Genomic DNA, 15,504 nt, shown 5'->3' with positions numbered 1-15,504 from the left:
TCATTTGCTTAAATATCAGTATATATATATATATATGGACACAAATTTCTAGGGGTTATTCGTAAACCAGATGATCATTGTGTTCCAAAAAAAGGCTCATTAAAAAAATTAAATTATGAAAGAGCAAAAAAAAATGCTGAGGTGCGTGAAAATTATTTTTTAAGCTCCGTGAGGGGTTATGTATATTACTTTCGGAAAAAAACGTTGTTGATCATGAGTTGCATAGCAATGAAGTCTAATTTCAAAAACTTCTGAAAATGAAAATAAAAATTTTATACGACTGAATTTTCTTCCTCCGTTTAATTATCTCTTTAAAATTCCAGTTAAGTAGAAAATAACTAAACAAGCTTTTAAACAGAACAAGCGTTGTTTGCAGCATTTATTTAATACCTTGAATAAGTACATTAATTTTATGCAAAACATTTTTCCTCCTTTGCAAAACCATTTTTATTTAAAATACTTCAATTAAAGTTTACTCAACTAAATGGAGAAATTTAATTACATTGTACTGAACTATATTATTACTTATTTAAATATAGAACATATTTAAAACACGGCCCTTAACGTGCATGTAAAACATTTAGAAAGTTTAAGTGGAGTAGACTTATTAAAAAATATGATCAAAATTACCAGATTATGTTCAAATTTACCGCGTTTTTGGCTCTAAGGGGACACCAAATCGCTCAATAATTTTTTTCAGAGGCACTTTGGTAAAGATTTTTGGTAAAATTAACTATAAATTATGATTTTATAATATGTGATAAAATTTGGTACTTGTAGTAAATTTTTGTCATGGTACCTTAGAGCATGACATAAGAACCATTTATTTGGTTAAATTTACTTTTCAGCTTTATATTTTTCACTAAATATGTGGTAATTAGAACTATAATTTGGAAAACTTAACTTCCCGGTAAATCATTACCATAAGAATCACCAAATTACCAGAACAATGGTTTGAATGCTAGATATTTTGATTTCATTATTCTGAATTAGGTTGCTTTTTATTTTTTACTAGAAATGCCATTATCACATAGTACGGTAATTTTGTTAGAATTCTTTTCCCTGTGTACTAAATACATTTTACTGATTTAATATTAAAAATTATTTAAAATCTTAAAATATTGAGACAAAGAATAAAAAAGGGTATTAATTTCATCGCTAGATTTATATTAACTATCTTTATAGTTGGAAATGCTTTCATCGAATCAATGATGCAAACTGTTAAGTTAAAGAAAAGACGCAACTTTATAAAAATAAAATAAAATCTCATGTGATCTGTTTTTTCTTCCTTTTTTTAGCATTTTAACAAGTTTCTTCAATGCTTCAATATATATTTGTTATAAAAGTACCAGAAAAATGTGATTTATTTCATGGTTTTAACAATTTTCCCATAGACAGAAAAATCTCGCGAAATTGCGATTTTTAAAATTTAAATTCTTCTTTTTAATATTTAATCTATTCCATTGTTTCATTTTATCGTTCATACAATTTTTTTATAAAAATAATTTTTGCAGTTTAAAATTTCCGCAAATTGTAGTTAAGAATTTCCGCAAATTTAAAGCAATTAAACTGCAGCTTATTTCTTTGGCGAAAATGTTTCGTCCCGTAATCTCTGCAGCATTATTTTAGAAACGAAATATGTTAATTTTAGGGTTCCATATTATTGTACTCTCCTTCATATTTTATTAAATTTTCAAGACTTACATATTGTTCGTTTCATTGTGCATGAAGTCAAAATGTTATAAAATCATTTAATGCTCATAAAAGCATAATCTTTACTTTTTAGTAATTAAAACAATTGAATAAACTTTGTTTTATTAGCATATTTTTTATCTTTTCATCATTAAAAGTTTCATGCATTTTTATTCCAATGTGCAAAAAAACAATATTTTATCGTGTATAAATAAATAGTTTTCCAAAACTAATTTTTGTGTAAATTTTCAAAATAGATTTTCTACAAATTAAAATTTTATTAAATCCTCCGAAAAAAATTATCTTGACTTATCATTTAAAATACAACTATTTTCACTAGTTAAGTACTTCCTCATGGAAAACTTAAAAGATTTAAAAACATTCCAAATATTTTCATTGATAATATACAGATTTACTCTTTCTTTCTTTTTAAGGATATAATAAAAGTTAGCTACTATCTAAAGAATTATTCTATAGATAGATAATTAAAAAAATTTCTAAGACTCCACTAAGTTCATTGGGCGTAAAACTAAAAAGAATTTAATGGTTAAATGATTTAACACAGAGAAATATTTACAATATTTTCTTTTAAAATAAAAATAAGAATATTTTCTTGGAAAGATGGAGCTTCGTATTCAAACCCTTTTGTTGGTACGAAGTAAAAGATAGTAAAAATTTATTAAATATTTTCGCTTTTATCTTCTTTCAAAAATATCTTATAAACCAAAATCTTCAAATTGTTTTAATAATTTTCCCTGCATTAATTTTTAAAAGAAAAGTGAACAGAATGCGATCAAAAATCTTATAATCAGAAAACAAAGCAATAGATTTCAAAATTTTAATCATACAATCTTAAACTGTTACACTTCAAAAATTATAGAACTTTTGCGAAAATTAAAAGAGTAAAAATGGAATAGTTTCTAGAAAAAAAGTTAAATTAAACGTTTCAGAAAAAAAGAAACTGCACTTGTCGCTGAACTTAGTTCATATTAATTTTCAATACAAGTCCAATTATTAGTGCTATATGATAAAAGGTAAGAAAAAATATGTTTCAACTAGTTCCTTTCTTACATAATCATAAACCTTCGTAACGCAAACGACAAAAATTAGTTTAAACTGACAAGGAATGTACTCTTAGTGTCACTCGCAAATGAAATTTAGAATTTTATTGCAGGATAGTTTTTTAAGTTCGAAAATAATATGTCTAGAAAGTTTCTTACTTTTTAGAAGAATTAATTATTAAGTTATTATATATATTCATTTAGAAGTAATTATTAAGTTATAATTTAACAAAAAAAAATTCAAATTTTACCTTGGTTACGTCGCGTCAAGTCTTATTGGTCTAAGAAAACTGTTTGGCTATAAAAGCGTTACATTAAGTCTTTAATTTTATCCATAAGTTGAAAGTTTATTGGCATTTTTAAAGGATAAAGCTGAAAAATAAATTTAAAAATTAGAAAAAAAAACTCTATTTTTTAACAAATCCTAACCCTCTGCAGTTCATGAGTATTTTTAATATGACAAAGAACGTTTGAAACTTATTTATTTATCTTAAATGTGATTGTTGCAGATTAATGTTTATTTTTTCTAATTTGAAAAAAATTTCACATTTTTCATCTTCTTTATCACAAACTTTAAATTTCAATATCGAGCAAATAAATATTTTTTATAGCAACAAAAGCGAAATTGAAAATTTTTTTAATGTATTTTAATTTAGAAACCAAAAAATCCAATTGCATAGAAAGCCACAGTTTTGCGAAAAAGAAAAGCGTTTGTAGTCTAATAAAAACTTACTTCAATGCTGCATTACTCGGGCTCATAAAAATTTGCAAAAGCTGAGAATACGACTGTGATTTTAATAATTTTCATCTAGGTGCAAAAATCTCCCCAATTTGGCGACATTTTTCATCTTCTTTATCACAAACTTTAAATTTCAAAATAGATTAAATAAATATTTTTTATTGCAACAAAAGCGAAATTGAAAAATTTTTAATGTATTTTAATTTAGAAACCAAAAATTGCAATTGCATAGAAAGTCACAGTTTAGTGAAAAGGAAAAACGTTTGCAGTCTAATTTTTTAATATTTAAAAACTTACTTCAGTGCTGCATTACTTGGGCTCATACAAATTTGCAAAAACTGAGAATACGGCAGAGATTTTAATAACTTTCATCTATGTGGGAAAATTTCGCCGAATTGGAGATTTTTTAAAGAAGTTAAGTAACTTTTAAAATATTTAAGTTATTTGTGTATTATCAAGCCAAGGTACTTTTTCACGGCAAGATTATATACATAGTTTAAAATCATCGATCACATTTGTTTAAATATCAGTATTTAACCTCCCCCTCCCCCTTCGACCAAAAGCAGTCACATGATTTCATGTACAGCTTACCCGACATGCTCTCCCCCTTTAGCAAATCCCAGTGAGTCCCGGTTTGTTAATTTGAATGTCTGGATTTGGTGCAATTTGTCTCCTAATTTGACTGAACTTAAAAAGATAACGTTACAACTTTCAATAAGCAAACTATTTCGAAAATGCTCAATTTATAAATAAATTTTCATTTTAAACTTAAGATATGTTTTTTTTATTTGAAAGCACAATTTTTTTAATAAAATAAAATACGTCACAACATTTTTGCACGACAAATTCGCTAAACAAAACTACATTAAAAAATATAATTTTATGCGAAGAGACAAAAGCTACAAATGAATAATTAGTCATTAGTCTATTTTATTTGTTTCGTTATTATATTAATTAATTAAATTTCTTTTGTCACTCAAAAGTAACTTTTGAAAAAGAAAACTTAATGAGTATTTTTGAGCTTTAAAATTTAGTTCTGAAGATCTTTTGAGCTGCTCTAAATTTTAATTCTAAATTAGTCTTAAAAAATATGCGATTTTAAGTGGTTAGAAATTTTAATTTTTTGTAGAAAGCATGAATTATTTTCCAAACATTTTTTTGTACGAACTTTGTTCATAAGCCTTTCAAATAAATTAACACTTTGAAACTCTTTTTCAAAGAAAATTAGCGTCGTGATTTGTTTAAAAATTTAAAATGAATTTACTGAAAAAATATTTTTAATCTCTCTTGTGGGTTTTTAACAAAAGCATGTTTTGAAACAAATGATACGTAAAGAAGAAATTTGCAAAACATCACAAAATTTAAAAGCTGACAATCAAACAGAAAATCCTTTAGGTTTCGCTTTCATATTTTTGTACAGATGCGTTTCTGTTAAAATTTAAATATTTAAAAGATTCATTTCGTTCTCTCAAAATTGAAAAACTATTTTGCGCTAAATAGTTTTTCTGACTAATAATAAGCTTTTGAAACAAATTAAATTAAACTACAGAAAACTTCCAAAATATTAATTTTCAAACTAATTGCACCTTTACGAAGAAATTGTAGTTTTGTTTAAAATACTATATCATATACAGTGTACTTAAAATCCTTGAAAATGATTACTTTTATTCAATTAAACTATTTAAAATTGTTTTCCGACTATTCCGAAAAGTTCTTTGTTACTTTAGATTGAAAACCTAGGTAAATTTTTGTTCACTTAGATGTATGTGCATTGTAAAATGGTCATGGAATGGAGGATTAATTGGAGACGGAATGTTCTACTGGACAAGTGCAAATATCGTTACGGTAAAAGCAAATATCGCTGAACACTGGTCACTTTATGCATGAAGCAGGTGGCACTAAAGAAGATAAAATTGTATGAACTTATTTTGATTGAAAAGACATAGTTCAGCAAATAATAGCTATAGTCAAGTGCTTACTTTATCAAAGTTATCATTTTTACAAGTTGCAATTTATGATTGCCATTTATGATAACTAAGTTGATTTTATATTTTATTTAGAATTTACAAGTATCAATGATCATAATGACCTAAACTATATTGATTAACTATGAAGAACTTAAATTAAATCAAAAATCAATCAGTATTAGAAGGTGAGAGCTCTACCCCCTAAGCCACCACGGCACTAAACTACATTGATTAACAGCACACTATGAAGAATTTAAATTAAATCATAGATCACTATTGGAAGCCGTGATGGCTCAGGGGATAGAGCGTTCGCCTTCCAATGAGGTGAACCGGGTTCGAATCCCAGCGATGACTTCTCGATACGAATTCCGCATCCGGCTTGCAACGACCACAGTGCTGACGTGAAATATCCTTAGTGGTAGACGGATCATGGGCTAGAGTCTCTTTGCCATCAGGCTAACCTTGGGAGGCTCTCGGGATCTTCCTCACCGTGCAACGCAACGTCGGGTTAGTTCCATCAAAAAATCCTCCACGAAGGCAAACTTTCTCCCAATACTCGATCCAGGAGTTCTGAATTGGGTTCAAAATTACAAGGCTACTTAATTGAACTTTAGTAGTCGTAAACCTAAAGAGCTTGGGTCGGCTGTTCAACGACGGTTATAAAATAAAAATAAAAAAATTTAAGAAATATCAGTTTTGGGAGACGAACGCTCTATCCCCGAAGCCACCACGGCCCTAAACTATATTGATTAACAGCACACTATGAAGAATTTAAATGAAATCATGAGTCAATCTGCAGTAAAAAATAAAGCAAAGCAAAATTTCTGCATATCCTTTGCTTGCATCTAAAATTTTCAAATTTTAGGAAATAAAATGCACATTTTTAATAAAATTTCTAAATAATTGAATTTAGTTAACTAGTGTTTATAGTTCAACGTTAAATATGATATCTTTTAATGTCTAATAAATATTTTACTTTGATAACTTGTGGAGTCATTTCACGAAAGTTACTTCAATTTTATGACATTACCCAGTTGTAAGAAAAAGTAAATAAATAGTTATAGTTTCCTTTAATTTAATTTTAGTAATAAGAAATTTAATGTTATTTTATTTACGTAGCACACAGTTGCCTTTAAAATGCTCAACTCAGTTATCTAACACAGTAATATAATTAGCATTTGTTTAAAAAAAAGAAAGAAAAACACATTTATTAATTTTGTGAAAAAGAATTATTTTGTTTCGAAAATATGTACCAAAAAGAAACTAGTGAGCAGTTACTTTTCGTTCCTTTTTTCTAGTGATAAGTGATTTAGATATAATACATGAATTCCTAAGGAAATCTGAAAATTACCAATTGATTTTTCTTTAGTTCTATTTAAAAAAAACATATATCAAGCCAAATTTTTGCTTTTGACCAAGTAGAAGTATAAGAGTAAAATACCAAGTACATTTACGACTTTTAAAACAAACAATAGAATATTTGCTATCGTGAAAAATAACCATTCAAACTATTCAAATTGTTTTTTTAAAAAAAAGAAAACCGGGAATCTAATGGTCATTTAAAATTTATTGCATGGCATTTAGTAGAAACAACAACATTTGAGTTTAAAATGAGTCATTCCTTTTTTGAAAAAAGAAACTTTCAATCTTATGAATTAATAAATGTGCTATTTAATATTTAATTTTAAAAATGCGTGTTTTTTTGTATTTTAATTACTCATTTTTACCAAAAGAGAAAATTTTTTAATTAAATTGCAAATAAATTTTGTAGTCAATATTACCAAGAAGAGTGTTTATGTGAATACTTATTATAATTATTATGAAGTATACAAGTTATTTAAGATTTAATTGCTAATGGGTAAGGTAAAGGTAAGGTTGCGTAAGGTAAAGATCTCTTGCTAATTGTAATATATGGGTTACGGTAAATATTTCTTGCTTCATTCACTAATGTTTATTAGGGCAAATATTTCTTGTTTAAAATACTCACAATTCTAGCTTTGATTTATTTGTTCATGTGAATCAATTTGAACCACTTTAAGTAGTAATTTTTTTATTATTATTCCTAATTCTTTCATCACAATTTTTTATTACTAATTCTTGTATCATTAAAAGTTTATAATCTACCTACACTTTTGGCTTATTTACTGATATTTAATGAGGTGACTGATTAATGAAAGTTATATCAATATACGATTTCCTTTATAATTTAATCTTTTCATTTTGTTAATTAGAAAAATGTTTTATATTTTTATCTAATAGTAATTACATAAATAAAAAAATATAAAGGTGTTCTTTTAGGACAATTAAAACAAGGTACAATCTTTCAGCTTCACATTTAATTATAATGACGTTTATTTAATTAAAATATTATTCATTTCACGAAACCAAGAGTGAAAGAAAATCAGGAACTCATGCATGAAAAATACTGAAATGATAATGTGAACTTTTGAATTATGCTTCTTACATTGTCCTCTTATGCTGTTATATTCCAGCACAAAGATTCTTTTATTGAATAGGAAAAAAAATCCATTCATATTTAATTTTATTTTCCAGAATTTAAAATCCGATATTCAAATGTGTTTTACCATTAACGAGTCAAATTGATATTGATAAATTTCCAGAAGTGATATATAGTATTTTATTTAAAGCTTATCTATAATGATTTGTCCCGCTGTGGACTGATCGTTAAGACACGGTTCCCAGCAGATCACCGAAGTCAAGCATCACTGGCTGTGGTCAGTGTGCACATTGCATATCAGGAATATCAGTCTGCGTAGGGACCGAGGGTGTGCGGTATTGGTCCTCGTTAAACTGTGCTACCGTAAAGTGCTCGACTTCGCGCGCAGGTCGTCGGGCTACCGAAGCGGGGGTGCCATCCCCTCCGCAGAGGATCAAAATTGTGATGGCATGTCTTCGGATCATCCTTCGGGATGTTTTCCCAGACCGTCGCCAATAGCCCATTGTGCAGCTCTAGTGCGACGTAAATTAACAACAACAACTATAATGATTTTTAAAAAGCTACAAATATTTTAAGTTGAGCCGTGGTGGCTATGGGGATAAAATCTCTATCAGATTTCTTTTGTTTTGTGGATGATTAATTTTCCCAACCACCGAAACAAGAAAACTAAATTATTGTTTAAAGAACAAATATTAAGTTTGTCGCACTCATTAGAAACGTTAGACTTGAAGAGCTTCCAGAACGGAGGCTATTAAAATTGCATCTGGGGGGGGGNGGGGGTATCTGTTACATCCAGGTACAGAAGTAACACAGTACAGCAAGTGAAGATTACTTCAAAACATATTAATTGAGAATGTAATACACAAATTTTAAGAAGCTATTATAGCCCTGAATATTAATCGCTACACATTGTATTTAATAACTAATTTAATGTTTCAAAATACATAGATCAATAACGTTGGGGAACACATTTTTTGTTGCATTTATAGAAATATTTAATCTTGCCTAAATCGGTGGCGGGGATTCCGAATCCGAAATTAGTTTTGCTCCTGAAGCTACAGAATTTTTTAATGAAAATTTTAGTCTATTTTTTGTCTAGATGTTCAAAGTTAGAAACGTTATAACGTTATATTGTTATGGAAATGTTGTGACATACTTCTTGGAGAGTTAAGGCACAGCAACAGAACTGAAACTGCACAGGAAACCATTCCCGAAAATTTTCTCGTACGTGGCTAGTGGGCTCTCACCTATTATGTCCTGCTGAGAAGCGCACGGAAAAAAAGAGCTCATTATAGGCAAAATGCCCCTAGTGGAGTAAGACGACATTTCCAGGTCTGAGTTTAAAACACTTTTAATTCTGATGATGTGCCTTAACTCCCCTAGAAGTGTGTCGGAATATTTTCATGACCCGCTGTTATGTATAACATATTTATACATAACATATGTATAACATATTGTCTTGTATAACATATTTATACATATTATGTATGACATATTATATTTACAAATATTATATATACAAACATATTATATAACATGACATATTATATATACAAACCTGTTAAATTTTGACAAAAAAATGTCATATAGAAAAAACTGTAGTTTGGAGAGAGAGACCGATTGCAGATTTGAAATTAGTGATACAAAAGTATCTAAGATCTATTAAAAAAATCTCATGTGACGAAAAAGCAACAAAAAAAAAATTGTTCCCGAGTGTAATCTCTTTTTGCAATTTTACATTGTAAGTAATATCTTAAAAAAATTATTTAAAATTCAGAAATATTTTTTTTTGAGAAACATAACTTGATTTACAAATAGTCTTCGTCAGATGAAATCTAAGAGTTATACAGCTACAATTCCAATTTTTATCCAACTTGTACTATCCCGTTTTGTAATAAATTCTCATTATCTAAACAATTCATATACGAAACTACGCTGACCTACATTCATTTTATCACACCACCTTGCATTAAGTATATCATAATAAATGCAAGGATATTTCTTAATTTGAAATTTGTTTCCACGGTTTAAAAATAAATTCATCTAAACTCCAGTAATTACAATAAATGCAACCCGACAGTAAAACTTAATTACGTCTGTTCGAGAATTGGACGGGACTGAAAGTTTTCAGTAGAGCTTCAACGAAAATGGAGATTTGTTAGAAAACTGCAACATATAATTAACTCCAACACAATGCAAAGTATTTTTATAACATTCAAGTTACTGCATCGCTCATTAAACTCCCTCTCTTCCTCCTCTCACCACCCCCGTCATATGTTGCTTCATTCTAAATAGATGCGGATGTAGAGGCAATTAAAGTAAATGTGGAAAACTCACTAAAATCTGGAAGCTAATTGTATAATGAACGAAAGGTTACTTCATTCCAAAAATGATTCTTCTTTTTTTCTCTCTCTCTCTGTCTCTATCTACCTATGCATGGCATATTTCTAGAAACATATTTAATGATATAATGTTTCGAAATGCTCTTACGGATTATTCATTCTCTGAAAAAAATACAGATAAAAGAAAAAATAAATACATCTTTATAATAGTCATTTCTCAACTTCATAATCGGAAAAAAAAGTCGTATTTTTGGAATTCAGTTTTTCAGGAACTATTCGACCAATTTCATTCCAATTTTGCATCCTTTCCGTGAAAAATTACGGATTATTCATTCACTGAAAAAAATGCATATGAAAGAAAAAATAAATATATTTTTATAATAATCCTTTCTCAATTTCATAATCGGAAAAAAAATCGTATTTTTACGATTCAGTTTTTCAAGAATTATTCGACCAATTTCATTCCAATTTTGCATCCTTTCCGTGCAAAATTACATTCTTTTAAATGATGCAAAAAAGTTGTAGACCTCACAATTCAAATTTGTTGATATCATTAAATAAAATAATAAATATTTACCAAAAGTTATTTTTAGCTTGGAATTATCTGTGAGTAAACGAATTTCGTAGTTAAAGATTAATTAATTAATGTATTTATTCTTTCTTTCATATGCATTTTTTTCAGTGAATGAATAATCCGTAAGAGCATTTCAAAACATTATATCATTAAATACATTTCCAGAAATATGCAATGCATAGGTAAATAGAGATATAAAGAAAAAAATGCATATGCAAGAAAAAATAAATACATTTTTATAATAATCCTTTCTCAATTTCATAATCTGAAAAAAAGTCGTATTTTTAAAAATTCAGTTTTTCAGGAACTATCCGACCAATTTCATTCCAATTTGCATCCTTTCCGCGTAAAATTACATTATTTTAAATGATGCAAAAAAATTTTATACCTTGCAATTCAAATTTGTTGATATCATTAAATAAAATAATAAATATTTACCAAAAGTTATTTTTTGCTTGGAATAATCTGTGAGTAAACAAATTTTGTAATTAAAGATTAATTAATTAATCCAAAGTTCGGACCACTCTATCCAGACCAAACTATCATGACCATATATATATTCATAATCGGGAAAAAAAAGTCGAAATTCAGTTTTTCGGGAACTATTCGACCAATTTCGTTCCAATTTTGTATCCATTCCGTGTAAAATTGCATTCTTTTAAATGATGCAAAAAGTTGTAGACCTCACAATTCAAATTTGTTGTTATCATTAAATGAAGTAATAAGTATTTACCAAAAGTTATTTTCAGCTTGGAATAATCTGTGAGTAAACGAATTTCGTAATTAAAGATTAATTAATTAATCCAAAGTTTGGACCACCCTATCCAGACCAAACTATCATGACCATATCATGACTATCATGACCATATATATATTCATTATCGGAGAAAAAGTCGTATTTTTAAAATTCAGTTTTTCAGGAACTATTCGACCAATTTCGTTCCAATTTTGCATCCTTTCCATGCAAAATTATATTCTTTTAAATGATGCACAAAAGTTGTATACCTCACAATTCAAATTTGGTGATATCATTAAATAAAATAATAAATATTTACCAAAAGTTATTTTTTAGCTTGGAATCATCTGTGAATAAACGAATTTCGTAATTAAAGATTAATTAATTAATCCAAAGTTTGGACCATTCTATCCAGACCAAACTATCATGACCAAGATTACGGATACCTCTAATAATTTGGGGGTTAAAAATCCGAATCCGTTGAAAAAAGGTATATTTATCACGTTTTTCCTCCCTCGAACCATTAAAAATGAGTCCTAGAACCTAAATACCCGATAATTAGATCAAAAGTTATTCAGGGTGGCCTGTTTTTCATTTTGTGCACTGTACTTTGAGATTGTTAATTCTTTAAAACAGTGTATAAAATGTATTTTTCAGAAGAAGAAATGTAAAATAAAATAGTGAAATTGATTCAAATTTATGCTTATGTCTAAATTTAATCTTATTTTCGACAGTACATTTTGTGAAATAACCTTTAATAATAATAAGGTAAATTAATGCTTATTCAAATTTCTTCTTGTGCTTTGTTCAAACCTCTTAAAAAATATATATTCATTCCTTTTTTCTATTTATTTAGGCGACTGTTTATTTAATTTGTTAATTTTATTAAATTTATCTGAGAAACATTAAAATTTGCTTAACTTTCTAATTCTTTAATTTTATTCAAAAAAAAATTCTAAAAAAAAAATATCCATTATAATTTTTTTTTTTAGTCAAACTACATGAAATTATAAAATCCTGTTTTATTTTTTATTTATTTTTTGAATTTTTGATTTCTATCAAACATGAGGTATTTTTTGAAAAAAAGTTTTCCTAAAACTTTGAATTAATGAGCTTATTTACATTTTATTAACTAGTTAAGAAATTTGCCATTAAAATTCATTTTTCAAGTTTAAATATACTGGATGTGGAAGATGATTTTAATATGCCGGTACTTTTTTACTTAAAAATTAACTTCCTGAAATTTAAAAGATTAATAGTAATAAATTTAAAAAGATGTATTAAAAAATTAAGCAATATTTTAATGAGAATTTAGAAATTTTAATAAGAACAAAATTAATAAGCATTATTAAAATACTTTGTGTTTTTTAATAATGTAATAATCTATAAACATTAATTCTCATATGTTCAAGAGTTCTGCTTTAAGTTATTATTACAAAAAAAAAGAAATTCGAAAAAAGAAATATTTAATTAGTTAGGCCATTCTTGTTTAACTGCAAAATATTATTTATTTCAAGGTAATCTCCTTCTTTAAAGTTGTGTACTTCCACTAAACTCTCTGTAATTATAGTTTCATTTTTACACTACGTTTTTCCAAAAAAAAAGACAATAAAAAATAATGTAAATATAAATATTATGTCCTTTTACTATCATCTAAATAAGATTAGCGTCCTTTAAGAAACATTTTAAAAACGAAATTGTGAAACAAATTAACACTTGAAAGCTTTTTCTAAATTTGCCAAAAATTATTACTAATTAATGATTAGTTCCAAATGAGGATTAAATTATCATTTTTAATGTATGTATTCTATTTTTATTTAAAATTCTAATGTTCCTAAAATACCTATATATTATATTTTCAATAAAATTTAAAAACAATTTTTTTATTTTGAATAATATATGAACTAATTTGGCTATACGTAACTTTTTATAAGCGCAAAACATAACTTTTTTATTTTGAATAATAACATAATGGTAAATATGATAAATATGGTAAAATTAGTTGTGGCCATACCACAACTAATTTTACCATATTTATCATATTTCAACACACATTATAAAACCACAATTTATTATGGCATAATTTTATAATGCGTGAGGAGCATATTTTACTGAGGTATGAGTTTAAAATGTTGAATGATCTTAGTAAAATTATACCAAAATCATTGCCAAAGTGATTTGGTAAAAACTACCGAGTTCTTTGGTATTTTACCACATTCTGGTACTTTTGACTATATTATTTTTCTCAGTGTACTTGGAAAGCAATCGATACAATAAATTTTTTTTTCATCTTTTGATTAAATTTTGATTAAGAAAAAAACTTTCCCTTAGGAATGGACAGTATAAAATTAGCATGCTAGCAAAATTCAAAAATACAATTTTATTTTTTCTGTTGCAATATAGATAGTCATTGTAAGCGTAACTTGCAGTGTTGTATCTTTTACCAATTTTATTAGATTTTGAAGACGAAAAAGAATGGATGAAGCATATTCAGTGGAGTTTACTATTGTTTTAGAGAACTGCTGTTTAGAGAATTTGTAAGACAACTTATATTTAAAAGAACCTTGGGCAAACAAATAAAAAGTATGAATCCTTTTAGAACATTTTGACAAATAAAAGATGTGTTATTGAATTACGTATATTCCGTTTTATAAGTCAAGACCCTGTTTTTGATTACGAGATAGCAAATTTTACTATGTCGGAAGTGTAAGTCGACAGCTGTCTGTAAGTCATATTTTTATTCCTAAAAACGTCATGTGTCAAATAATATTAGACACTTGGCAAAATGTGGTTACTAATGTCATTGTAAAATTTTTTAAAAAAATATGGAATTTCGAATTATTTGAATGGGGTTGACAGTGCTTTGTTGGACTCAGCAGATGGTGATGAAGTAGCAGAGAGGCAGAATTTATAGCAGAGAGGGATCCGTGTAACTATAGTGCTAACCTTATTGAATCCGACACTGATGATGTTTTTGTATCTTTAAATTTATTGCTTTTATGGTATGTTTTAAAAAAAAAAATTATTGCGTAATATTTTTTTTAAATATTCTTGAATAAGTTAACTTTTCTTTTTTACTTTTATTCCTGATCGCAATTAAAAATATTGTTTCTAAAAAACTTTTTTACGTAACAAAAATATATTTAGAAAAAAGTAGAAATTAATTGTACTAAAAACAGCGATTAATAGTTTTACAAGGGATAAATTGATCCACAGTTATTCTTATCTATCGCATTGTTTATAATGCAGTAAATCACGATCAACGATTGACCGTCTTTATTACCATCGCATAAGTCGACCCCCTGATTTTAGTAAAAATTTGGAGGTTTGAAAACTCGATTTATGTACCGAGTTACACAGTATTTGTGATAATGTTGTTTCTTGTGTATTTCAGGTAACGCTGCAAGGGGATGCTTTGTATAGGAATGGTAGTGGTCACTTAGTGCGGGACAATTTCCGAGAATTCACTGAAGTTCACAAAGAAAACTTAGTCTTCAAAAGCACCGTCCGACCGAACACGAATTATTCAGTGAAAATCTGCACCATCAATAAAGCTGGCTGTGGACACAGCAGCAACCCCAATGACAAAGCAAAGTGCAACTCTCCTCCTTCAGGTAAAAACATTTACTGATAATCTTAAATGGATTTAATTTTAGCATTCCTGGAGGGAGAAATAGAGAAAACAATTTTGTCCCTCCCCAAAAAAACCATGTATTATGAATCTAGTGTTGTAGCTTGGAGCACATATACTTTGGTCTAGTGTATATTTGCTCCACCGGGGTGAAGAATTTTGATTATCAATAACAAAAGGCGCTATTGGCTGAGATTATGACCGTTTCAGGCTCTCCAGACATGTGCTATAAAACTTTTTTCGTTACAGAAAATTCTTTTTCAATCAATTTCATTGGAATATAAAATTCTATAGTACACGAAAA

The 15,504-nt window shown here is 27.6% G+C and overlaps 1 protein-coding gene across 4 annotated transcripts in view; it reads left to right on the top strand.

The window, feature by feature from the left end:
- LOC107441786 (tyrosine-protein phosphatase 69D) overlaps positions 1-15,504 on the top strand; it is a 521,936-nt gene that overhangs the window by 371,678 nt on the left and 134,754 nt on the right. For all 4 annotated transcript variants that reach the window (XM_071183655.1, XM_043039328.2, XM_071183654.1 and 1 more), the window contains one exon: positions 14,964-15,183. In XM_071183655.1, the coding sequence (XP_071039756.1) occupies positions 14,964-15,183 (220 nt within the window). The remainder of the gene's footprint in view (positions 1-14,963; positions 15,184-15,504) is intronic.

This window comes from Parasteatoda tepidariorum, chromosome 7 (genome assembly GCF_043381705.1).
Source record: "Parasteatoda tepidariorum isolate YZ-2023 chromosome 7, CAS_Ptep_4.0, whole genome shotgun sequence".
Lineage (NCBI taxonomy): Eukaryota > Metazoa > Arthropoda > Arachnida > Araneae > Theridiidae > Parasteatoda > Parasteatoda tepidariorum.
The sequence above is the reverse complement of the archived record's forward strand: the minus strand, read 5'-3'. Positions and strand labels throughout refer to the sequence as shown.